Source organism: Temnothorax americanus, unplaced genomic scaffold, assembly GCF_048541705.1.
Source record: "Temnothorax americanus isolate GAGA-0224 unplaced genomic scaffold, ASM4854170v1 Scaffold1, whole genome shotgun sequence".
NCBI classification, from domain to species: Eukaryota; Metazoa; Arthropoda; class Insecta; order Hymenoptera; family Formicidae; genus Temnothorax; species Temnothorax americanus.
Genome location: NW_027509230.1, coordinates 4298258 through 4324565, shown reverse-complemented (window position 1 = coordinate 4324565; position 26308 = coordinate 4298258). Strand labels below are relative to the sequence as shown.

The 26308-nt window shown below is 37.6% G+C and overlaps 3 protein-coding genes across 7 annotated transcripts in view; 2 read left to right on the top strand and 1 right to left on the bottom strand.

Annotated features, from left to right (window-relative positions):
• Positions 1–14: 14 nt before the first annotated feature.
• Zyd (sodium/potassium/calcium exchanger zydeco) lies at positions 15–26263 on the top strand. Of its 2 annotated transcripts, none has more exons than XM_077423446.1 (8): positions 15–204; positions 19422–19595; positions 20945–21132; positions 21852–22089; positions 22418–22549; positions 23054–23269; positions 23862–23963; positions 24451–26263. In XM_077423446.1, the coding sequence occupies exons 3-8, from the start codon at positions 20953–20955 to the stop codon at positions 24792–24794; spliced, it is 1212 nt and encodes a 403-aa protein (XP_077279572.1). In that variant the 5' UTR covers positions 15–204; positions 19422–19595; positions 20945–20952; the 3' UTR covers positions 24795–26263. The 2 variants fall into 2 exon arrangements, with proteins under 2 accessions (XP_077279572.1, XP_077279483.1); XM_077423357.1 differs by lacking the exon at positions 15–204 and adding an exon at positions 13391–13728.
• Positions 3852–6137, top strand: LOC143907167 (peptidyl-prolyl cis-trans isomerase). 3 transcript variants are annotated; one of them, XM_077423866.1, is made up of 3 exons: positions 3852–4198; positions 4432–4995; positions 6001–6137. In XM_077423866.1, exon 2 carries the CDS (start codon positions 4447–4449, stop codon positions 4963–4965), a length of 519 nt encoding a protein of 172 aa, XP_077279992.1. In that variant the 5' UTR covers positions 3852–4198; positions 4432–4446; the 3' UTR covers positions 4966–4995; positions 6001–6137. The 3 variants fall into 3 exon arrangements, with proteins under 3 accessions (XP_077279992.1, XP_077279913.1, XP_077280065.1); XM_077423787.1 differs by having other exon boundaries at positions 3870–4123; XM_077423939.1 differs by lacking the exon at positions 6001–6137 and having other exon boundaries at positions 3875–4123; positions 4432–5362.
• LOC143906504 (sodium/potassium/calcium exchanger 4) overlaps positions 5530–26308 on the bottom strand; it is a 52886-nt gene continuing 32107 nt past the window's right edge. Inside the window, exons 1-9 of one of the 2 annotated variants that reach the window (XM_077422818.1) lie at positions 10551–11081; positions 9836–10060; positions 9372–9559; positions 9132–9279; positions 8600–8701; positions 8062–8118; positions 7472–7681; positions 6256–6357; positions 5533–6108 (exon numbers count right to left, since the gene is read on the bottom strand). In XM_077422818.1, the coding sequence (XP_077278944.1) occupies positions 5774–6108; positions 6256–6357; positions 7472–7681; positions 8062–8118; positions 8600–8701; positions 9132–9279; positions 9372–9559; positions 9836–10060; positions 10551–10689 (1506 nt within the window). In that variant the 5' untranslated portion in view covers positions 10690–11081 and the 3' untranslated portion in view covers positions 5533–5773. Of the gene's footprint in view, positions 6109–6255; positions 6358–7471; positions 7682–8061; positions 8119–8599; positions 8702–9131; positions 9280–9371; positions 9560–9835; positions 10061–10550; positions 11082–26308 lie in introns of those variants that run through there. The other variant, XM_077422748.1, reaches the window with a different exon arrangement.

Sequence of the window (26308 nt, the reverse complement as noted above, 5' to 3'; positions counted from 1 at the left end):
TCGTGTCGGTTCGTCGCTTGCCGGAAAACTCTCACTCAATATGAGTGACAAAGATAGAAGAAACTTTGTGTTCACATACGTATCTGTATCGGTTGTTAATAAATTAATCATCATTTTCAATGTTTGTAAACGGTCGGTTATAGAGAAAATAGTTGTTGACCCTGCACGCCACTCTACTACGAGAAAGAACGCCATCCGTATCATGTATGTATTTATTATATATATATTCATATATTTTTACATATATAAATTACACGCAGTTACCGCTTTGCAATAAACCCCTTTTTCAGTTTTTTTTTCCAAGGAGAATCCGCAGAGAGAATATTCTAATTCAAGTTATACTTTATTAATTGTCACAGAAACCGATACAAATGTCGAAATAGGTTTTTTACAGAAAAATAGAAAATAATTTAACGTTATAAAAAGAAACTTATATTATTATTTCAGCTTGAAACAAAAATAACTTAAATAATATTACATTTTACAATAGAATCAGTTTTTTTTTAACGTGGAGTTATTAAACTTTAAATTATATATATATATATATATATATATATATAGATATAGATATATAAAGATAGGATGTATGTGAGAATATATGGGTAAAGGGAGAAACAGCTCTTACGTTCTGCTTTAATTTCATGCTAATATATGTATCGTATTAAAATATATATACGCAAATTTTTTGTAGCCTAAACATTTTAATATTGTATTAAAAAAAAAAGAAAATGTAGAGGCACAATTGCAAGTTTTTATTTTTTAATACAAATAGAAAATATTAATGTATTTTTCTATTAAACAATTTCGTTAATATAATTATTAACGGCTTACATTTTCGAAACTTTAAGATTGATGGCGGAGGCTAATGTCGAGACGTAGAGTAATAAGGCAGGAAAAAACGTAAAACTTACCTTTTTTTTCTGCCTTATTTTATGTCCACGACTACATATGTAAATGCCTACGTCTCGTTCTCTGCCTAAGACAGTAATTTACACGCTATTCAAAGTGAAAGTATAATGATTGCAAAATCTTAAGCCTAAAAAGCAGATATATTTTTCGTGAGGCCTTGGTGAAAAAAATTTTCGTATTATTAATCAGAATTTCTATAAAAATTTTCAGATTTTCTCATAATGCTCGAAATTTTTCAGATTTTTAAATACAAATTGGAACGTTTTTCAGAAAAATTCGGACAAAATAATAATATAAAATATTTCAGATTTTTTCCGTCATCTTTATAAAAATCTGAAAAAATCTGAGAAAATCTGATGTGCAATTTATATAAGAAATTTTCATATATATAGATACTGAAATATTTAAAAAATCTTCATCCAATTATTTCTAAAAGTATCTATAAGAAATTTTATATATTTTTCATAAGTCTCAATTCTTACAAAATTTCTGAGAAAATAAGAGAAATTTTTTCACCAGGGGGGTCCTTTTATGTCAGGAAACCTGCCGTGAAAAGTGTTTCGTCAAGGTTTCTCATGGATTTCTTGGATGTTCAAAAGACTTGTCTAAACAACGAAAGAGACCATGAAATACACGTTCCAAACATATTTCAATAGAACTGGTAGCCTGCGCTGACATCAAAGGATTTAAAAAGAAATTCTTTTGAAATTCTTTGATGTTAGGCAGGCCACCTGTTCTATTGAAACATATTTGGAACACGTGTTCCATATGGTCTCCAACGAATTTCTTATAGGTGTTACGCACAGACTGGACTTGACTTAACCAAACGTTAGATAAAATATAATTTAATAAAATAATTGTCTATAAAAATTAAACGATTTCGCGAAAAACAACCAACAGCCCGTATTTCTAAAATTAACGAATATTTTACAAATGCTCGATATAAAGTAGGGTATAAGAATTATTGGTATGTTATATTTAAGACTTATTATAATTTGGGTAGCTATATATCTGGTTTGTAACAATTCTTTTTGCACAGAGAGATTTTATTCTTATAAACGATACGGTATTAATAACATTGCAAAATTGGAAAACCAGTTGTAAGTATAAGAAAAGTTGTACGTATAAAGAAAGTCATTTGCTATTTTATCTTTTACTCCCAAATTGAGAGTTGTATTTAACAATTATAATTCAAGTTATCGTGAAGCCCGGTAATTTATTAAGCTGTCTACTGTACTGCTAATTAAAGAGCTTTTATATTGACGATGTCTTATTCGATTGGTAAATCTATGTGCACTTGGTTTGTGGAATTTTAAAAAAATTCAAAATTATATTAGCCATTTATGAGTTTTCCAGTTCCGTAAATTAAAAATTTTGAGATTACTGCCGTAGATAACAACCCCCTATAGTTTTAATCCAAAAATAGTTGTCTGACATAATTTTTTCATTTTAGTGTTGAAAAAATAAAATGTATAGTATAATAAAATGTTACAGTAGTTCTCTTTGCCGATAAAGAATCTAACTGCCTCTCGTTCGAGTTGGCGGGTTCCGGTTCCAAAAGTCAATCTATACAATAGAAAGAATTATGACCTGTGGTGGGGGGGAGGGGCCTCCGAGGCGATTGCTCCTCCAAATGCTTTGCCAGGTGGCAGGGCCTAGCAAGGCTGCATATTCCTTTCGACGCTCTCAGCGCTAAAAGTGTCGGTTCATCTTCGTTTGATATTCGATGTGCGGCGAAGACAGAATGATACTTACAGCGTCGAAAGGGTCACAAAAGGAACGCAGCTGAGTGAATTAAGGTTGCAAGGTTGTTACCAGGAATCTGCAGGTCATAAATTCAATAGCGACCCTTGCAACCTGGTACCGACCTATATTGAATCCTAATTGCTGGGTAAAGCATTTAGAGGAGCGATTCTCAAGTCACAAATTCTTTCTGTTGTAAATTAAGGCAGTAAAAATCATGGCAGATAAGTAAATGGCCTGGCCACGCGCCTAGCAATCGTGAACGCTGGCTTGTCTCTCCTCGTCGAATTGCACGGACTCACACTGATTCGCGGATCTTATATTGATTAATTTCTTATTAATTATTGCGAAATTTATAAAACATAAAGATATATCAACCAGTATTCGACATCGACCAATTCATTGACGCATCGACGTCAAATCGACATGGATTCGACTAATTATTTCTAGCTGGGCGGGTTCGCGAGTCTTTTGTCTAAATTTAAATTTAAATTTAATAAAGTTGCATCTTTAGACTTTTATTTGCTTAATGATAATTGATCCGTGACGTGTGAATAATGAATTACTGTGGCCGGTATAGTCGGTATAGACGCCCTATGAATACCGGTGTGTATCTGAAGAGAATTGTCCTCGTGAGAAGAAGCGTTTACCGTTTCTTTAACGTGCCAATGGAACACCGGGTATATAAAATCCCATACAAAAAATGGCCGTCTCCACTTGCTTCAACTCTGGCTACGGAGTTAACGATCTGGTAGCATAGAAGTCTGTGCTCATGCGGACCAATACCTATATCTTTTTCTAATTAAAACTGTATCATTTATTTGCAAAGCCCCGTTCAAAGCATGTTTTCTAGTGAAAATTAAATAAGTATATAATAACGACACGTTTGTTTAATGCTAAAGTATGTTTTTATTGATTTTTTTTTTTAACAAAAAACAAATTTTTTCTCGCAAATCTTTCGTCGCGGTTAACCGCATGACGGAGAAAGGGAAGTGTGAAATAATTATTTCTTTCTTTCTGAAACTTTCTACCATTTGAAATTGCATTCCGAAATGCATCAATTTCAATGCACCAGGCATTAATAACGCCGTGTGTATATGTATCAAGCAAAATGAACAAACTTATGGACTTTGACCGGCGAGTCAGTCGACCAATCGCAGCGGAGAATTTCAAAATTCACTGGGTCTGTTTTCTGTTGCTGAACTGGCTGCACTAGAGAGTTCAGAGTTTATCTTCTTCCTTCCAATGTGGAGTAAAAAAGATAAATTGCTCGCGTTCTGAAGAAATCTCGTCTGTACGGAGCACGTGGGGCGTGGGGCTTCAAAATAATGATTACTATAAAATGATTGTTTGACAGTCACATGTCAGTGATTCAAAAACTTGGTAACACGATTCGAATCACGACGAAACTTGGTTCAAAAGAGATTGCGAGAGACGCAAAGGATTACATTGGATTTTTGCCTTTGAAGAGGTAAATAGCTTAGGGGAAAGACGAAAAAGAGGTTACAGATGATAATTGTACAGAAAAAGAGCAAGTTTCAATCAAGTATGTAAAGTGACGTAATTATATCGGTTCAGATATAATGAGAACTAAAATTGATAATTTTTATAATTAATAAAAACATTTTGTAAAAGCATTGTATATATAAGAGTAAATATAAAAATAATATATAAATATTATATGAAGTAACGGAACTCACAGTCTGTCTGATCTCCGTTCACATAAGTCATATAGGAGATAATTTTTATAATAATTTTGATTATGTTTCCTTTTTCTAGCTTCTAAATATATTAATGAATGGTCGCGAGCACAAGATGAACTTACCATTAGCATACTTTGATGTATCTGTGGACGATAAGCCATTGGGGCGAATTGTGATACAATTACGCACTGATGTTGTGCCGAAAACAGCGGAAAATTTCCGTGCCCTGTGTACAGGAGAAAAGGGTTACGGTTACAAAGGAAGCTACTTCCATCGTATAATTCCAAATTTCATGTGTCAAGGAGGTGATTTTACGAATCACAACGGTACAGGTGGCAAGTCGATCTTTGGAGAAAAATTCGAGGATGAGAGTTTCGAGCTCAAGCATACCGCCATGGGTACATTGTCGATGGCAAATTCTGGACCAAATACAAATGGCTCGCAATTCTTTATTACCACTATAAAGACACCCTGGCTGGACAATAAACACGTTGTGTTTGGTAATGTTTTTGAAGGGATGGATGTTGTGAGAAAAATTGAGAGTTACGGTTCGTCATCTGGGAAGACGTATCAAAAGATTATGATAGCAGATTGTGGCCAGCTAGCATGAGCGTTAAAGTAAATAATATAAATGAAAAAGGTAAAAATAATAAAGTAAAAACAATTAAATAAAACAAATTAAAAAATATATATCCAGGTAACTGTAGCCTTGCTTATATTTTTTAAACGTATAATTTTTAAATTCTTAATGGGAAAAGCCAGATATATATATATAGTAATACTAAATTAATTCTACTTAAATGTGTTCATAGAAGGTTATAGAATTGAGAATCTGGTCTAACCAAAAATTTATGCATTTATTTAATTTTTTAAATGATATAAAGATTTATTTTTTCAAATATAATTATGTGGTAAAATCATACGTAGGTATACGTGATGAATAAGTATATTTATATGTAATAAGATTATTTAGTTCTACTTTAGTCTTTTGTGATTATATTTATAATAATCTATATCTTTCGATTTTTTTAAGTTTTAAATCAGACAATGAAGATATGACTTTTTTTATATTTGTAACCAAAAATTTTTAATGTGTTAGGTATAAAAGCTACATTCATGTTGTTATATTACAATCAATTACATAAACATGTGAAATAAACACAAGTATAAAAGATTATAATACAATTTTTATGAATACATATGTAAGGATTACCATAGCTACTGTGTTTAGATATTATTAATTAATATACTTAATATATTCATTAATACTCTTAATATATTCAGATACTTTTTTGTTTTATCGTTAAACAAAAATTGTACAACCGTGTTAAGTAAAAGTTCACTGTGTGACATACATATTTACACAGATATCAACGAGTATAAATATTATCTCATATTTAACGAAACCAATATTACTGCTAGTCAATACATATCGGTAAATTAACGACGAAAAACGTGTTAAGTTCCACAACAGATGCGAATATCATAAATATGGCATACATAACGAGACAGACGACTCCGACTGTACGGCTTAACGCGAATTTGTTAATAAATAAAGCTCCATATAAGATAACTAACGTAGAGAAGAGAGATACTGAGCTATAGACTAACCCTTGAGAATTAATCTGAACATAATACTGTCCAGGTATTTTTGGTAACAGCGTGGCCTTGATGAACCACGGCAGTCCGAGACAGAGTAGCACATCGAATACATTCGACCCGATCGAATTACTTATTCCCATAGCTCCGTAACCTGGAAAGTCACAATGATCTATAATCTACAGGTATTCGATACACATTTTAAGGATACAGAACAAAACGAAAATTCATGTGAAATTCTCGTCTCGTTTCGTCGCTATCCGACGTGGCAGTTTATTATTCAGAATTTTGTTTGCCGTACCTTGATTGGCGACGATAACGCTCGATACCGCTTCCGGTACACTCATACCCGCCGCGAGGAACGTTAAACCCATAATAGAATCTGGAATCCTGAAGGTATCGCCTAAAACATGATACAAATATAATGAAAGTAAGAGGGCTACCAGTCATATACAGTACTAGATTCTAAAGAAACATCTAAGGAATATAAATGAAATCTAGGACATCTTCAAATATTTTCGAGTTATTTCGACGTGACAATGTTATATACATACTAGTGTCACATCGGAATTCTAAAATTCGATGTTTCGGCGTTCTATATAAAGATTCTTTTTTCCAGCAAAATTTCTATCATGTCTCAATGATTTTAGTGAGCAAAATGTTAGCAATATGTTGGTTTGTCAGCAGACTCGAACAGAATATGTCATTAATTGCAGATTTACTGCATCGACATTAATCTCGCAATTTGTCAGTCTGCCGACAGCAGATTACTGCGGCAGAAACCAAACGAAATCTATCATTTCGTGACTATTGGGATATATTATAAATGGCAGATTCTGTTCGATATCTGCAGTCAATTTGTCATCATGTCCTCTCAACAAATTCGATTTTATTGCTGTTAGCATTGTACGACAAAACGTATACACCACCGACTAAAAATTTGAGACCACGTATAAAATTTCAAAATATTTTAGTGAAATACTATTTAAAAGTCCGACTCAATATTTTTTCTTAATTAGAAAAATAAATAGCACAATTGTGATTAATATAGCGTTCTTTAATTTGGTTCCAAAGTCTTTTTTTCCAAAACTAAGTTATATTGGTTATTTTAAAAGATGGATAGAAAAGTCATTTGTCAAAAAATAAATAAATACCTAAACTTGTAACTAGATTACTTACAATTAGATTAGTAAGAAAAAAGATTTAAAAGGGCTACTTTTTAAAAAATATTTAATATTCATTAGTCTAATATTTTTTTCATCCTGTAAAAAATATTTTTTATCAAACTTTCAAGTATTTTATATTATTTCTTATTTTATTGTAAAACGATGAATAAAAATAATAAAAGTATCTATTAAATTATAATGCACAAATTTGATTTTATTTCATATGGTAGATATTTTTAATTAACGGTCTCAAACTTTTGGCCAGCAGTGTAGCAGCGATTTGCAAAATCTATTTTCGACAAACTTGGCTATTTAAGATGTTAATACAAATGTTTAATCGATAGCACGTACCGATAATAGTGATGACCCATCCAATAACGTAGGACGAAGTCGCGATCCACATTACGCACATGATAAATGTAAAGGGATACCAAGATCTCAGTTTCTTTCTTCTACAGTCGGGAATAGTAACGAGTAATGCCAGATTGATGGGCCAAGTGATAATCCACCATAGCTTCTCGCACGTAGAACTCGGCCAGGTCGTCATGTTCACAATTTCGACTAAAAAAAGGCATGTTAATAAATATTTTATGATGCAAACATTGTTCTGTTTATGCCATCAAGTAAGGGCTCTATACCACATTACATTGTTAAACATTAAAGGATGAAATTTAAACCGATATCTTGAGTTAAATAACATTTTGTTATTTTTAACTACCATGTGCGCCAAAATTTTATTATTTTAACACAGAACAGTATTATTTCGACTCCAATTGAGAGCATAATTTGACAGTACGAATTTAACAATGTAATGCGCATGCGTATATGTGTATGTTTTGAGGAGAGAGAAGAGATATACAAAAAGATGCTGTAATTGAAATGATATTACACTCTTGCTTATTACAGATACAACAACATACGTTGTGCTCTGAGGTACATACGTGATTCGTCCTGATCGCTCAAACTAAATTCACATATCTCCGTTTCCTTGACGAGGTCTATTCGTTTTAGAATGAAACATAGGAAAGCATGAGATTATATTTCTTACGAGTAGTTATCGAATGCAATCCCTGCAAAGAGATACGTAGATTAAAAAGGATTGACAGGGATTTATTCTGCGGCGAACTTCTTAATCCACGAGGTCAGACGTCAGACACTGACTTTAAGAATTGCCGGTTTTTCTACCGTTTCCTTCCTACTCCTGATGTAATAATATCGTTCGAGAATTTGTTCATTTTGTAATATGTTTTTGTTTTAAATTCACATGCGGATTAAATGCAACAATGCAACCACTGGAAGAGAGATAGAGAAACGTTTTGGTTTGGTAGAAATAGAAAGGAACTTAAAAGTGTCGAAAGTGAAGTCTGACTTTTTCGAAGATCCAAAGTTTACAATATCACAGAATGAAATTGTATCAATTCCTTTTAATTCACTTATTTTTGCAGAGGTGATAATAATTATATATTGTAGTGATCTTACGATTCGGCAGGAGGGGACTCTCCTCGCAGATATTTCTGTATTTTTTTCTCCTAAACGTTATTCGTTTCATGAAATTGCTGATACGACGGTTGAAACACATTGCTGAAAACAAAAACGCCCCAATTATTGTGGTGTTTTATTGTAATTATTTGTGACAAAACAAAGTAATGGTATTAGATTTTTCGCGCTTTAAAATAGTTAATGCAAATAAAGCGCAGTTCCCCGATAACAAATTTTTCATAAAAAAAGAAAATACATGTATAAGTATACATATGTATCTATATACTTGAATATACTTGTATATACTTGTATATGATTATATATATAAAATATGTACATATATGTTTTCTTTTTCTTGTTTAATCTTTGTTTATATTATACATATATGGGAAAAATAATTAGAAAAACAAATATTGCATTGTTCTTTTTACAAAAACATTTGCAGGACGCGGTGTACATTGCTCTAGCAAGCGAAATTATTTCTCTGGGCTTTCCCCAAAGCCCATTCCATTCATAATCCCTAATATGTTACCTGATATATATAGGATGTAACAAGCGACGAGGATGAGCGCTTCGTACCACTCGACGCGTCCATCCCACAGAGTCAGAATCAGGAGAAGAACCGTGAAAGCGTACGCGAGCGAATCGCGCGATACGGGCCACCACTCCAGCTTCAGCACCTGTAAACGCGATAAGTGTGATAAGAAAGACCGCGGAGAGTCGAATGCAGGAGAGAAGCCCCTGGGATTCGCGCGGGAATCACTGCTTTTACCTCGTTCGCGAAAAGCGCGCAGCACGCAGGCACGGCCAGGATGTTGAACACCGCGGAACCGACGATGGTGCCGACCCCCAGGTCACCCTGCGTCACGAAGGTACCGATGGCGTTGATGAACAATTCCGGACTCGAACTCGCAGCCGCCATTACGGTCGCGCCGGCCACATCCTCGGTGACATTGAGCTCTGCCGTGAGACATTTCGTTTAGTTTTTATTTACACGCATTAATTTAGGCCATTTTTATTCAGGCATCTCTCGTGCGTGCGTATTTGCATGCGCATGCGAGAGGTGGAACGCGCGAACGTTAATAAGCGTAATATAAATGCACGACATAATACGCCAAACTGCAAAACGTCTTACGCTCGTCGGCGAAACGAGAGAGAGAGGAGCCGCAGTGAGGTCATATTATAAGATCACGAAGAAAACGTTGGATATATACCGAACGATCCTCTTGTACTCACTCTCGCAAATTTTCTTAATAGAGGGAACGAAATAGTCGTCGCAGACAATGGCAAGTAATAAAAACAGATAAATAGCGATGACGAAGTGGATTATTATGAATCCTGCCTGTCTTTGCTGCCGCGTAAAACCGTCGGGTGGGAATTCGTTGATCGCGGGCGGCGTGCAGTTGTAACTGTCGTTCCCCGGTGGCTCGAGCTCGCTCGCCTGCAGCAATCTACGTCCTCCTAAAACACGAAAAAAAAAATGTAGAACAAATAGTAAAGAAAATTAATCGTTTTATTCGCACGATTAGATTATCCAATACTTTATATATAATCATATAACAATTTTTTCGCATTTCATATTGATCCAATATTACATAATTTTTTGGTCAATATGATGCATGTCAAAATGATATCACTTTGACTGCGATGTGTTGCTTGGAAAATTTCCTTTTACAAAAAAAAAATGCAAGAATAATTCTTTTAATTATTTTTTAAGTCTTTTTATTTTTTCTGTATACACGAAGAGATTTTACAAGAGAAAGAGAGAATATACGGACATATTTTAGATATAATTATATATATTTATATGTTAATATAATTCTCTCTCTCTCTCTCTCTCTCTCTCTCTCTCTCTCTCTCTCTCTCTCTCTCTCTCTTTCTCTCTCTCCGACTCTCGCGGATCCAGGGAATCAGGGAAGCGAAGAAAAGTTTATTATTTTTATATACTTACGCCAGTCCGCCGCGTAGGCGACATTTGTCGTACTGTCAGAAAACAGTCCCATTAAACTGATGCAAAAAAAGTACGTAGCTGGTATAGTAATAACGAAAAGTATCCGGTATCCGACCGACTGTCTGCGCCGCCATATCATCCTTCGTTACGTAAAGACGTGCAATGCGTGAAAAGTGTGCCTGGTCCTTCCTCGGATAATATACGTGAATATACGTGAAGAAAAACGAGGCGACGGAGATGAGAGAAAGATCTCGACGCGGCGCGAGCGGCTATCTGCCGTTTATCCGGCACGTAAGGCTCGACTACACGCTTATATTTTTCGTCCGTCGGAAACTTATCGCGACTTATAGCGACGCTGATAAGATACTGTTTAAAGCAATCGAGTTATTCCATACCTTCGATTAAAAGACGGGCAGGAAAGTTCCCGTGGCCGTCCCGTCCCCGTGGTTTCTTCCGTTCGCCTCTTCGTATATATACGTGAAGATCTTTGCCGATTCATACGGCGACGGCCGTATCTTCGGCGACAAGCGACAAGAGGTTTACATTGCGTATCGCGCCGGCGATACAGCCTCGTCGATTTGTTCGATCGAGGAGAAACATCTTGTTCTATTATTCCTTACTTCGAGTAAGGTCACATAGAATTATCGAATAAAGGTCGAGTGTCAATAGCGCGATTTTTGACGCTCAAGCCGCGCGATTGCAGCCGCGCGGCACAAATCGCGCGGCTTGAGCGTCAAAAATCGCGCTTGTTTTAACACCGTGCACGTTTATTTATAATTTATTTATTTACCTACCGTGAGAGTCGTAGGACAATAACGCGCGAACTAGAGCTCCGATATCTTTGAGATCGAATAAAATCGCGCGTGTTAACTTTCCTTATTTACTCGAGGCGTCATCTTTTATCTACAACCATGCCATGCAACAAATATTATACATATCGAATGAATCGAACGAATCGAAAAAAAACGCATTCCGGCATTACTAGTTTGCAATGAAAATCGTAACACGCATGTATTCCAGGTATGTTCCGCGAGATTACGTTTTTCGTGAAGTACTTTGTATTATGTAATACAATGCATTTAGTACAAGATTTATGATATAAGAAATGATATGAGCTACAGAAGAGATAATAAAATACGCGAATAATTATTATTAGAGAGTCTCTCGTACGGCTTTTTGCATTTTTATTATATGTATACTATATTTTCAAGAAAAGGATATTTTTAAGGAAAAAACTTCACATATAGTTGTATATAAAATATGTTCATGTTTTTTTTTAAATATAATTTTTGTTTGTATATATAAGAGAAAAATTGATACATATTTTACATATAACTTTGTATGAAAAATTTTGTATGGCGGGTTATTATCAGTTTTTATACATCATAAAATAGCTACGATCCTTTTATGCATAAACATTTCTTGCAAATATAATAAAATTCGTTATTAACAAAATATGCAAGGGTATCAATTAAAAGAGTATCATTATAATTAATTTAGTTAAATTTTATCAGAATAGATTTTTCGTCGCGATTAAGAATATATGGATCTTACGTATTACGCACGTAGGCAAAGATAATAAACTGATACTAATATAATACATAAAACAAATGTTTACGTTATTATCGCATGAATCCGTGTCGGAGTGTGTGTTTCAATATTAATTGTTAGATCAACGGTGAAGACAACCGTTTAAAGGACTTAGAATCGAAATTTGCAGGTCTGAAATATATAAAACCAGTTATAGACTTCCGCAAGAATTTTTTAATATCGTAATAATCGATAAACTTTAAAACTTTTAAACTATTATTTAATAAGGTACAACATTTCTTTGTCTTTTTTTTGCTACAATTCCCATATTTGTTTTTAGACTTGTGTAATCAAAACTATAAATTTTCCTTTAAAATCCGTAGAATATTAAAAAAAGCTGCTACTTGCGACCTAATTTTTAAGATACAACAATTTTATTATTCGACTGTCACAGTAAAATATCCAGTGACATCGATATAACGACGTGGGATATTTTATTAAAATTCAAAACGAGAAAGTTCATTAATGCGATTAAATTTTATAATTTGTTAGATATAAAAATTTCTATTAAAATCACGATACGTAATGAGCGCGCGAGGTGGCCTGATAATTGCGAGAGCTTAATTGTGAAATGCACGTGTTATTCGAAGTGCCAGACAATCGGGTAAAAAAATAACGCAATTAAATGAGCGTCGCGCGTGTTAAATTCTAATGCAGATGTCGATGCAGAGGTACTTACTCGCGTTAAATCAACGCGCAGACAGCACGGCGGTTTGGTGCATTTGCACCAGGCGAATTGTTACACACACGTGAGTGTATAAATACGACCTAAGCTCGAGACTCTCGAGCTCTCGAGTTCTCCAACTAGATATATAAGTTTTAAGGAAGCTTAGGGAAGGGACGCTGCTTTGCGTTCATGTATTATTAATTCATAAACGTTATTTTTATAATATCAGTAAATAATTCTTATTAAATAATTTTTATAATATCAGAATGTTAGTAAAAATATTATAATATTCGATTAAGGTCTCTACTTTAACGACAACGTTCTTCATAAAAGATTTTCAACGCTTAAGACTTAACACCAGCGTGTTCAAAGACGGAAGATTATGACTTGCGACAGTAATTGACGACTTAATTACTCCGAAATTATACGCTACGTATAATTGATTTTTGCATTCATGAAGAGAGATACGTTTGCACTTGACTGAGGATAACGAGATGCCGGTCTGTTAATCGTTAAACTGCTTCGTTCTACAGCACCGTAACGATTTCGCGCATGCACGCACACGAAAGTGTGCTTGTAAAATTTATACAGAGAGAGAAATACGAGCGTGTATAATTTTCCTTCCTCTACTCGTGATGTGCCGATGTCTGGTGGCGATTGCCCGAAAGTGGCGGACGAAATGCCAGATGCAAGTTTGCGTGTCGCAAATTTCGCGGAAGCTCCGCTCGCGGGCTTGAGAGGCTGGAGGAGGCCTCATCACCTACATGCGGCACGATCCAGCAACAGGCGCTACGCGCGAGAGAGAAGAGCCCAGAGGGAGGGGCGATTCCAACAAACGATGTCGGACTTCGGAGTAGATGTTAATGTAGTATGTGTGTGACAACGGGATTGACAACATGGATACTTCTGACCAAGGAGGAGGTGTGTTCGAATCTTATTTTCGATAATATCGCACCGGAGGAGACCGCGAGACGTGTTAAAACGGTTTCGCACACGAAGCGAGGATGGTGTTGGCCCCGCGCATCCGGGGGAGGGGGGGAAATCGGGAGAGAAACGGCGGCGGGAAACGCGGAAAAAAAAACAAGAAAAAAAATTTAAGAGAGTCAGGAAAAGAGAGACGAGCATATGCACCCGGGTGCGTTCGGCGTGCTCTCTCTTCTTTTCCCTTTTTCACTTTCTTCCTCTTTCGGTGGATCACCGCGAGCGGCTGCGCCGCGAACGCAGTTGCCGCACTGTGAAAACGGGGAATGTGCGGAAAAATCGCAGACCGGGATGTTCTGCGATCACGCTAGTGTCGATCGTCCGTTCCACGATAAACGACGGGCGAGGAAAAACCCGTGGCCGTTCTGGTGAAGAAAGTGCTCAGTTAAAAATACGTACATGCGATGCCCCTTATTGCCCCCCCCTCCCCCGCGATATTCGTGACATTACGCGAAGTCAATAGCGAGTACTCAAGCACACACGGACGTATACACAATATATCTCCTGGTGTGGTTCTCTTTCATTTTTCTCCTTTCATTTCTCTTTCCGTGTCTGTCAAATTCAACTATTTGCCGCGTTCGCTTTGTAATTCTCTTTTCGATTGTGTCCGAACAATCGCGATGCTTCGTAAATTCTATGCTTAAAGCTGAAGACTTCTTCTTTGTCTCACTTCATTTTTCATCTTTATTTCATTTTACCGCTGTACATAATATTCGAGCATGTTCTCAGAAGAATTATCTCTCCTTTTCTTCTCTTTTCTTTCTCCTTTCTTTCAGAATTATGATGTCTACTTTCATGAATAACACAATGAATAACAGATCGTTGAATAATTGTGTCTCGGATGTGTTTATTTGTAAATTAAAGAGAATCGTTCATTTATATATCATTTGATTCACAAACTCGTAAATGCGAAATCTATCTCATATGAAATCTATTTATGAAGTGAATATGTGTTTCACGCGAGTAGATATAAATGATATCTAGTACATGTCGCTGATATATTTTTATTTTATTTACGGACGAAAATGCTTGTGCGTATATTGCTTCTACTATATTTGATTGCATTGTACCGGCGTTCTTTTGCTTATGTTATTTATTCACGAAATAAATCACAAACTGCATTCATACACAAAAATCGATTTGTTATCTATTTTAAAAATCGCGGCTAAATGTTGCGTATTTATTGGAACGATTAATCAACTTTCAATAAATTCTGCGAAACCTTTCAAAAATAATATGAGGTATTGAAAGATAAATTATTTTTTTGAATGCACGAGCTGCCGTGGCGCACGTTTTATTTCTATTAATAGTTCAACGAAATTAAAATAATTCACGTCACTAAAATCTGCGCTTCGAGTTTAACTTGTCGATCACTGTCAAACACACAATGCAATTAAATTATCCGCTTTACCAGCAAAATATCAATAATCGTAGACTGACTATGCAAAATACAGAGATTAGGCTTTTAGCCTTTTCGAATTATCGGGAATATCACTTTTATTGCAGATGTATCGGTTATTTTCGAGGAAAGCGGGATTGAAACTAATAGATGATTCAAACGTCCCTAAAAAGACACTCGAGAAGCTTATGAATTTTCTGAAGATGTTTCCTAAACATCCTTTAATCTACCGATTAAAAGTTTTGAGCTTATAATTAATGGCATATTAACATAACAATATAAAACAATGTAAAAGTTTATCCCCGCATTGTATTCTCGTTAGACAAAGCGTCCGCTTTCATTATGGGCAGTTACATTGATCTTTAATAAGAACGACGTACGTGAAGTGATTAACATATTAATTAAAGTCATAGTCTATAGCGAGAGCTTGAGCCGAGAACAACGGGAGGCTTTAGCAGGCTTTACACTTTAAAGCAGCCGATTAAGTATCGTCATTTACGACATAAAATTAATGAAAATTAATAAAAACGACGTCCATTCATCACATCCTAACACGTTCTTTGTCGTTCACTTATCCAGCATGATCGCAGAATCGAATTAACATGTAAACCAACCGTATTCTTCGAAAAAAAAAGAAGATACTCTTTTACTGCCGTTTCATGGAAGAGAGGAATATTTACAATTCACAATAAATTTAAATCGCGTTACCGTTCATTCACACGCTTTATTATCTATTATAAACGGTTAGTGTTGAGAAAAGAGATAAATATTTAGATAATTAATTATAAATAAAATCCATTATTCCTGGGGAATATTTTTTATTAAAGCACATTGGTAATAATAGATTAATCACTTACAGATTAATCACCAATCATTTGTGATTACGCAGGAATTGGTGCAGCTGCACTCGATTAACGCTGACATTTTTTTAACTTAATTACTATGACAACAATGACGATTAACATTTAATAATTAATAACTTTAAATGAATTTTAAAGTATAATCCAATGTTCCCCTTCGATCAATGCAAATGATATATGGACTAACAATTCTAATGGAATGTAGGCAAATGTGATGAAGTCGAGTCGAACGAAAGATGCTGAATGAAAGCCGGTGATTTTTTGTTTGAAACTCAAAAACATAAATAATCTTAAAAAAAGAAAAGGGCATCATTCATCCGTCATACCATTACTTTACACCTCGTTTACTACTATTACGCGTCTCGTTACGATGTTCAATTTAAATCTCTCGTCTTCGCATACCTCAAAGTGTGACGTACTGCGAAACGCGCGGCGACAATCAATGCGCGAACCGTTTGTTTACGGCTTTCTGCCCTATAGCGTGCTCCCCTTGTAGCGGCCCTATCGTATCTGATAAATAACGACTGGGCTACGATCCGCGTCTTCGCGTGCGAAAGAGGAGCGACTAATCGCGAAAAATCGCTGGATTAAAGGCCACGCGGCGGAGGCGCGAGGGGAACGCTGATAATCGCGGGGACATCGCGCCGGCTATCGACGATTCGGCGGTTAACTAATTAATGCGTCCATCCGTCCATCGGCCGCCGTCCGACGCGCGGGCAACGCTTGCGCCGCGCCCTTCCGACCGAACGAATCGCCCGTAGAGCCCGGGAGGAGAGTCGTTGAGTCGTCGTGATATATCTAACGTTTATACGACGTACATTAGACATGAATGGCATCTGTTCTGCCAAGTTGAATGAGAGCAATTTAACTTCTTTAGGCTGCTTAATCGGTAGGAAGTCACATCCAGTCACATAGCGATATATACCGGTAAGAGGCACCAATACGCACACGTTCGGCATATGACAGTCTCCTCGAGGGGAGAAGAGGGAAAAAGACGGAGGGGGGGGAGGAATATTAAAATATTAAAAATATATATGAGAGGTATATATATATATATATATATATATATATATATATATATGAATAAAAATGTCGCTGCTAATTTTGTTATCGTGACGGTCGCATCGTTCTATATATACGACGACGGCGCGCAATTAGATAATCCGGCACGAACTCTTATTCTGCCATAATACCGATATTTAATCCTTTAAGAGGATAATCCAAATCAGACGCGCATTACGGTAATCCGATAAAACACTTGCAGTGAACGAGCGATATTGATAATCCAGAAAAAGTGCAATCGAGTACTATCTGAATAAATCCTCTGAACGATCTCTGTTTGATTGGAAATAATTTTTCGCGATGTAGCCTAATTGCTGTCTTGTCTAGCATTTACAGAAGAATTTATTGAATCTCGTTGAACAACCATTGAATGGCAGATTCTAGTTTAGTATAGAAACATGCAATTGTGCAATAAGTCAGCGATATTACGTTCGCGTTCAGTATAAAAATGGCAATTTTTCAAGAACAAGGGAATCTTTAACGCGTATACAAATTCAGAATTTATTTCTAACGCGATCCACGATGTTACATATCGATGTATATCTTCAAACGCCGATCGTTCGGGGAACAGTTTGTTTCGACAGCTTGAAGATACAAATAGAAAAATTTTACAATTTTTTTGCACGCGGCGACATCCGGATGAAAATCCGACACAATCCGGACAGATATAGGATCGATCGCGCCTCCTAAAACGGATGAGGGAACGCGGTATCCCGCGATTCGCGAAAGGTTTGGGGTAAATGTTTCGTGAAGAGTCGCGCCTTTGGAAATTCGCTCGCTAAAATTAACGCTAACGAGCGGGCCCCGCTCGTACATTCGGATGCGCGTACGCGATCGATCATATACGTTTTTTGCGGCACACGTCCGCTTTTGTGGCCACCGCCGGGCTCCGGTGGTCGCCGTTCGCCAAATAATTCGGCACGACACGACGGTTCCATAAAATTGAAGTAATGGCGAACGGTAACGAGACGTTTCCTACTTGGCGTATCGTTATCTTACCACCACACGATCCGATTTGGACCGTCGCACCGTCGCGCGCTGCCGACGTCGGTCGCGTCGCGTCGTCCGTGTGTGCCCGCGCGGTGCATATAGCGCGTGACATTTCGTGTCGGCGTTCAGCGTTTCAGCGGGAACGTTCCTATTCGGCGAGTCAACGTACGTGCTAATACCACCGATTTCGTAATCCATCTCCTCGATCTACCTCCTCCGTCGCACACCGCGCACACGCCGCCGCGGCGCGGCGGCCCCTCTTAGCGCCAGAACGAGAGAGCTGCCGGGCAGACTTTAAAAAGATAATGGTTAACTTTAAGCTCTTTCCTCGGCTCTTATCGTATTAACCCGATGAGCGCGGAGTGTCATGTGAGGCACAGCCGGGGAAAAAGCCTCTGCGGCAAAAACACGTAAATTGACGCGGCGTTTCGTACCGTTAATGTCTCGCGAATGTGACATGACGTATAACGCGGGACGGACGAGCGCGCTTGCGGAATTATCGAAAACGTTTGATGGAAAACGCTGATGCGTTTTACGTCAAAGCGATCCGCAAATCGAAACACGGCACGATGTGCGTGCCTCGATTTAGTTGATGCGCATTGCGGTTCTGTACCTGTACCCTCGCGTTACGCAACGGCGAAAAAAAAAATAAATACATTTCGTCGAACATGAGTGTGCCCTAGGTGCGGTACATCCGGAATCGGGTATTATGCGGTTGTTGCGACGAATGGGCACAAGGTGCGGCGAAAATCATAGGTCGAAGCCGGAGAATCGATCGCGAAAAAAAAAAAGGAGAAACGACGCGGAATAAACCGTTTTTTCCTCGACGGAAGCTTTATCTTCGGGAAAATCGGTCTCAAAAGTTGCGCGGGCTTCGTCAAAACAATTGTTTTCACATATAATGTCGCAATACAGTGGGTTTTTTAGATTCGATTCAATAAGCTCGAAAAATGTTGACGCCGGAAAAAGAAGAAAAAATACTGAAACCGGAGAATGTCCAATCTCCATCAATTACGTCCGATAATGTTTGCGTTATCGATGAAATAACTCAAGACACTTCCATCGTAAGGCCAATGCCCCCTTGCTCCCTCCCTATGATACGTAGTGCTTGTATTCAAACTTGCCAATAAAATTTGTCCGCGATAGAAGAGACGAAGAGAGAGAGAGAGAGAGAGAGACAGCTCAAATGAAGAAGGAAATTATTCATTCGAGCTTTCGAGAAAGTTTCAGAGAAGATGAATATGCTGTGGAGAATGCTGGTGGCGATTGCCACGATTGTGTTGTATTATGCATCTTATTTACAGGCAACTTACGTTTTTTAGGTATAAATTGTACGCCACCGGCTATAGAAGATTTTCCACACGACTTGTTTGATGAAGAGCAAAGACAAGACGGTGCCGTTGTCGTACACGTCATCGTGTCGCTTTATTTATTTATCGCTTTAGCAGTAGTATGCGATAAATTCTTCGTACCTGCTGTAGAAAAAATATGTCACGGTAAGGGTTGCATTATATATATATATATATCTTCTTCGCTAACTTTCTACGCTTGCGCGTGTATCGAGGATTGAAAAGCTCGTGCCAGGCACCGTTCTGCTTCTGCAAAAACTTTTGACAAATTTACGGAATGACACGAGAAATACGTAACGCAATTTAAAATTGTTAAAACGTAGATTTGGCTCGTATACAAGATAGAAGCGGTATATGTCTTTTTAATCATAGATTCTTTGAAGCTAAAGTTTTCTCGTAAAAAAAAAAATGAATAAATAAAAGTCTCGGGACATTACTGATTAAATTTTAACAAGTAAATGATAAAATTCTTTTTCGCGTAATCTCAAGTAGAACTTAATAGAGTTTTACTTTAATATTTAATCAAGAAGGTAATTAATATTGAATGGTACTTCGCGCGCTATATCTTTTTGACGTTAATTACCTTGGTGATTAAGTTTCAAGGATTTAACTTTGCTAACTTTGTTAACTTTCGAATAACTTGAATGTCTGCTTTGTTTTATAAGAACTGAGAGAGCGAAAGTATATAATATTATAATAGTTTTCTAAGGTAATCGTTGTCTCTTCTAAGATTATAGACTCTTACTTATAAACACGTTACGCGTATATATATATATAGCAAACACGCTCGCGCGCCAAAGTGTGAGAGAACATTTATTTATCCAAAGCTGACGCAGGCGATACCAATCGATCTTCGCAAAACAGGAGCTGAAGTGTAGATCGAATCGAAGCGGATTATTTTGGCACGCTTAGCGATATCGGGAGTTAATTTCAACCGCTTGAGATACGCGATACGCGACTGTCGAATCGATGCCCGTGCGCTGCGGCATATCTGCGTCACTGCGGGCGCCATCCAGGCACATCTTCAACGATTATCGCAACTCATTCTGGCCTCGCGAAATTTCTTGAAATACGATCCGTTCTATTCGGGGTAGAGTCTGATTATCACTTAACGCTACGCGTGGCCGTCCGAGTTCAATTTGCGCAAATAGGAATGTCGCGTATGTTGTCGAGATGAGACTCAGACAGTCACATTTCTCGCTAAGTGGACACGGCGAATGTATATATTAAAGAAAAATAGAATATACCTGGACGCGCATGTCTTACATTTGAATTTTAGAATTATTTATTCGAGATTAACGGAGCTTTCTTTGGCGAAAAGTTTCTCGACTAGAATTTTCGTAGCTTCAAAGAATTCACGTGCGAATTTGTTCTTCGTCTACCTTACTCGGTTCTAAGTTTCGTAGATCCGTGATAAAGAATATTCTCGCACGTGGTTCGTAAAATATACATGTAGGAGATTAAAGGTAAATCAAGGATGGGACACTGCATTTCAGCACTCTCCATGTCGAAAGACGTAGCCGGCGCGACGTTTATGGCGGCGGCGACGTCGGCCCCAGAATTATTCGTGAATGCCATCGGAACATTCATCACGGAAGGTGACATTGGCGTCGGGACGATAGTGGGTTCTGCGGTGTTCAACATCCTGGCTGTTCCAGCCTGCTGCGGCATCGGTGCGGGAATGGTAGGTTGCCAAGAGTGTCCTATATACTTTCGACAAATCTAACGGGACGCGAGAAGCACGAAAAAGAAACTTAACTACCTTTTAAAAAAATGCACAATGTTGATACGTAACATTAGAATATACAGAATAATTTTTACGAGAAAATAAACGCGAGTCTATAATAGATGTGTGTGAAAATGATAGATTCATTCTTCTATGTTTTACGATGCTACCGCATTCATGTATTTTAAAGCGTCAACAATTTTTTTACTTATTGTTAGATAAATTGTTATGAGTAACGGCGGGCTTTATCGAACAGAAACAATACGCGTCAAATTGATATTGACGGGTTGATTAGGAACTGATATCGATGTACGTCAAACGATTGTCAAAAATGCGTCATAGTGCATGATATGTGATCAATGTTATCGCAGAATGTATATATATATTGATTTGTTTAAAATAATATATATGTATATATATATATATCTTATTTTAAAATTAAAATATTTGTATTTTATATGTACTTCTTTTGTTGCAATCTTTTCATAATGTAAATTCTGCGCAAAATTAAACGAAAAGCGAAATCATTTACTTCTGAGTTTGGCATATTATTGCCCTATATATATTTTGTAACAATTTTGGGTTTATTGTAAATTCTATGTTTATAATAGTGAATATTATCACTAAACATATGCGTTGTAATTTGGCGTGTAATAACAATTTATTTCCGTATACAGGTGGTGCCTTTGGATTGGTGGCCTGTTAGTAGAGATTGTCTCGCTTACGGTGTCACGGTCGCAATTTTGATATGCATTATACACGACGAGCGGGTGGAGTGGTACGAAGCATTAACGTTGGTGCTCTTATATATTGTTTATATCGCCGTGATGTATTGGGATAAATCATTCCAGCGGTGTACAAGATTCCGTACGAACGAGGATCAGATATCTTCAGATGGTCCACGAGTTACGACAGGTAAGACCGTGCTTTTGGTCTCGTTTCTTTTTAGTTTTTCAGTTTTGTTTAACAAATTATCGTTATTTTCCTGTTTGATTTGTTTAAAATAAACTGACTTCGAATCGATAAGAAAATTGCAACTTTGTAGCATTTTTTTTTAAATAAAATCTTCAGTAATCCTTTCGATCACGTTTCTGATGATTAAGTTTCAAGAACTTAACTTAAAAGATTTAAATTTTTTAAATCATATCAATAGTAGTACAATTTAGAAGAATATAAGAGTTGAATTTTAATGTTTTGGGATTTTTACATAAAATATAAAATGCATGAATAATGTTTTTCACAGATGCTAGTGACATTCACTTACCAAGACCGGACAAATTGCAATCGCCCGGTGATCGTGTGGAGCAGATAGCTACTATCGACGTACCGCTACAAAATGGCGGGACAAAAACGCAGGAAGAGAATCCAGATCCTAGTAAGTTATTTGTCTGTATCTCCTTATAAATTTTTGAACACAATATTTGTAACATAGCGTTTACGAGCTACTTGTTACGTGAAATATAATTTGTCGCGCAGAATTTGCTACTAATCTCGCGATAAATAAATATTTACTCTCCTAGTCTAATCTAATCAAATCAAATCGATTTCCACGATTTCAATTGTATCGGCGTGTCCGCGAGCGTGACGACAGTGTTCGCGAACAATGGTAAAGCAATGCGTAATATATTTCGCGACAGAGAGAGCGCCACTTGATTGGTCAAGTGTAATTAAGCACTTGTGAATGGGAATTTCCAAGGAATTAACAGCCATCAAGATCAGAGATTGAATATTCAAATTTGACAAATCCGGCTGCTATCGATACGTTTTACATAATTTTTGCATAATATTACAATTTCGTCACTCGGAACCCTTATAGAAAACATAAACAATAGATAATATATCTTCGAATTTGAAATTATCATAATATATTGTATAATAGATTACGAGTACGAGCTCCTGGTGTGGCCAGCGCATGCCGGATGGTTAAGGAAGACCGCTTGGATCACAACGTGGCCCATTCATCTGGTATTCATGTGCACAATTCCCGATTGCGAGAAACCACGATTCAAGAATTGGTTCCCTATCACATTCCTGATGTGCATTATATGGATTGGATCACTCAGCTACGTGGTTGCGTGGATGATCACTATAATCGGTGAGTGATAGTTCTAATTTAATAACAAGTGTACCGTCGAACATCAAAACGTTACAAAGACGAAAAAGATGACGCAAAAGATGACATTTGATAAAATTTTACATGAATATCGATTCCATGTCAAAAAAGAGAAAAGTCTTTTTCTAATTAAAACTTATATTGCGGTCTAAATCTAGCATATCGTTCTCTCGTTTAAAATTAAAGAACGTCAAAAGAGAAGACTGTAACGAGAGAATCTTATTTTATTATGTAGAATCTTTGTATATGTGTGACTTAAATTACATTAGGTGAGTGATGATAATTTGACTTTGACCTTTATCTACGAACAAGCGCATCGTCGAACATCAAAACGCAAAAGACGATATTTGACCAAATTTTACGTGAATATCGATTCCACATCGAAGTCTTTTTCCAAATGAAACGTATGTTACGGTCTAGCTCTAGTATATTTAGTCCCCTTATTAAAAATTAAAGAACGATAAGAAACAAGACTGTAACGAGAGAATCTTTATTTTATCGCGTAGAATCTTTGTGTGTGTGTGTGTGTTGTGTGTGTATGGCTTAAAGTTTTGATACAAACTTTTTTTTTCAGGAGACACGCTGAAGATACCAGATTCCGTAATGGGCATCACTTTCCTCGCGGCGGGAACCAGCGTACCCGAAGCCGTGTCGAGCGTGATTGTTGCGAAACAAGGTATACAGTTATTGACAAATATACCTACGTATATTGGAAATTAATCTCACGACGTAAGTGAATACTTATTACGTTAAATAGACCAATTGAGATGTGCATTTTTCTCATATTTGGATCTCAGCACGGCTCGTAAGATGTTAAGAAAATAGCAGTAACGAGAGGTACATTGGGGAACTAGTGCAAAATTCAGAGAAATCAGCGCGATAGAAATGGGTGGAAGGGTCGTTAGGCACGTTGAGAGGGATTCAATTAGGTCGAGCTATAAGAGGCTGCGAATGGCGCCCAGTAGGTGCATGCCGTGTCGAGGGGTGTACATGTATTTTACACCCGGCGCGAGTAACGTGGGGTTGAGGATTTGAGAAAGACGGACACAATGGCGAAAGAACGGAGCGCGCAGAATGCTCGGGGGAGAGACATTTCGCCATGCTCTTCCTTCATAATTTTTTTCCCATCCGTATACTTTCTACCATTTCGTTACGCTGTTCAGGACACGGCTCGATGGGCATCAGCAATTCGATAGGATCGAACACGTTCGATATACTGTTGTGCCTCGGACTACCCTGGCTGATCAAATCGTCCTTCTCACCAACGCAGCCCGGCAAGCATTACATAAGTATCAACTCCGGCGGGCTGGAGTACAGCGCGATATCGTTGCTGTCGACCCTCATGCTGCTGTACATCGCGTTCGCCTCCAACAAGTTTCAGCTCGACACAAAAGTGGGCCGCGCCTGCCTCTGCATGTACGCCGTGTTCCTCATACTGGCGTCGCTGATCGAGCTCAACGTATTCTTCATGGTAAATCTCCCCACCTGCCAAAGGACGGTGAAATGATCGAGGAGACCCGGACGATGACCCGCCCGTAATGACGTACGGGCGCGGCCTCGCTCGCAATCCGCGCCGGAAACGTTCTTCCCCCCCTCCTCCTCTCCCACGGACTTACCGAGAGACCCGAGCTTGAGCGAGGGGTGTTTATTTCCAGCTACACGGGACAGCTCACCGTGTGTACAGTTTTAATATCAACAATGTTATCGCCACATTAGAACCATGACATGTAATGCATTTTGTATTTACTTACTAAAAGTCTCTCCCTCTCTCTCTTTTTTTCTTTCTCTCTTTATCTATCTATCTATCTTTTGCTCTCTCTTCTCTTTACCTATCACAGTACTAAAAAAAGCTCGTACTGAAAATTCATCTTCGAATATTATAGTTGACATTTTTTTGCTCCATTCAACATATACGTTTTACACAGATAGGCGCGCGCGCGCGCGCGCGCGCCCTTCCTTATTCCTTCTCTCTAATCTTTTCTTAATTTTTATTACCAGCTCCCTTTCATTTCTTTTTCTTTCCCTTTCCTCGCTTATTTTCTCTCTTAAAGTACGATCACTGTGCTTACGGCGATATTGCGTGCGTCGAAGAATCAACAACTTACGATTAGCCACAGTAACGAGCCATGGATCTCATGCCACACATACACACACACACACACATACGATCGGAAGTTCGCCCAGGTATGTAGGTATGTAGACGCGTGCAAAAGTCAATGGGCTCTGAATAATTCGGCAACCGCGGCGAGAGCCGATTGAGATCGTAAGGAGGGGGGAGTGCTCTGCGACTGTGTCTAATTGTATATGAATGCGCGAGAAAGACTGCCGGTTCCCATTTTAGCATTATCGTAGACATCTCGGCATCGGTGTGTGATCGCGAGAATGTGTTTTTACGCGTGTGAATTACGTTCATTCGATATTCAGCCGTCGATCGCGAATGCGGCGCGAAGCGGAGCGTCGCATCCGCGCTCCGACGGTGCGCGGCGAACTCTTCATATATCCGGATTCATTTGCTGTTAATACAAAATATAGCGCTGCACAGAGTCGCTCGGTGAAAAAAAAAAAATCTACTTCTACACATTTTTAGTTCTCTCGTATCTCCGTATCTAGGAACCGTCGGTGGTGATATTACACCCGACGAAGAACAACGGAGATCCTTCCATTTCGATCATGCGCCTTTTTACGCTGCGAAAACGTAACTGACGTATAGCGAAACGCACAGATGTAGACACAGAAACACACACAGACTTACACGCGCATATACGCAAAAAAAAACACACACACACACATATACACGAAATCGAAACCGTGTAGCAAGCCGTCGCGCGCGATACCTTTCTGCGATACACCTTTTCCATTGCGACACACAAAAATCTGTGACTGTAAATGTGTCTAGATAAAACCGTAACTTAACATTTAATAAAGTACTGTAATAAGTTATTAAAATAATACACGATCAATAAATTGACGCTCCTATCTTGTTTCTATGAATATACGTAAGTAAGGGGTGAAGCGTGCTTG

What these genes read in the sequence shown, in the direction of transcription:
- LOC143907167 (XM_077423866.1), top strand. Translation starts at nt 4,447, where the DNA reads ATGAATGGTCGCGAGCACAAGATGAACTTACCATTAGCATACTTTGAT.
- Zyd (XM_077423357.1), top strand. Translation starts at nt 13,704, where the DNA reads ATGGATACTTCTGACCAAGGAGGAG. An exon ending in TGTAGAAAAAATATGTCACG is followed by an intron (nt 19,596 to 20,944) that starts GTAAGGGTTGCA and finishes ACTGCATTTCAG; the next exon opens with CACTCTCCATGTCGAAAGAC. An exon ending in GGAAGAGAATCCAGATCCTA is followed by an intron (nt 22,550 to 23,053) that starts GTAAGTTATTTG and finishes ATTGTATAATAG; the next exon opens with ATTACGAGTACGAGCTCCTG.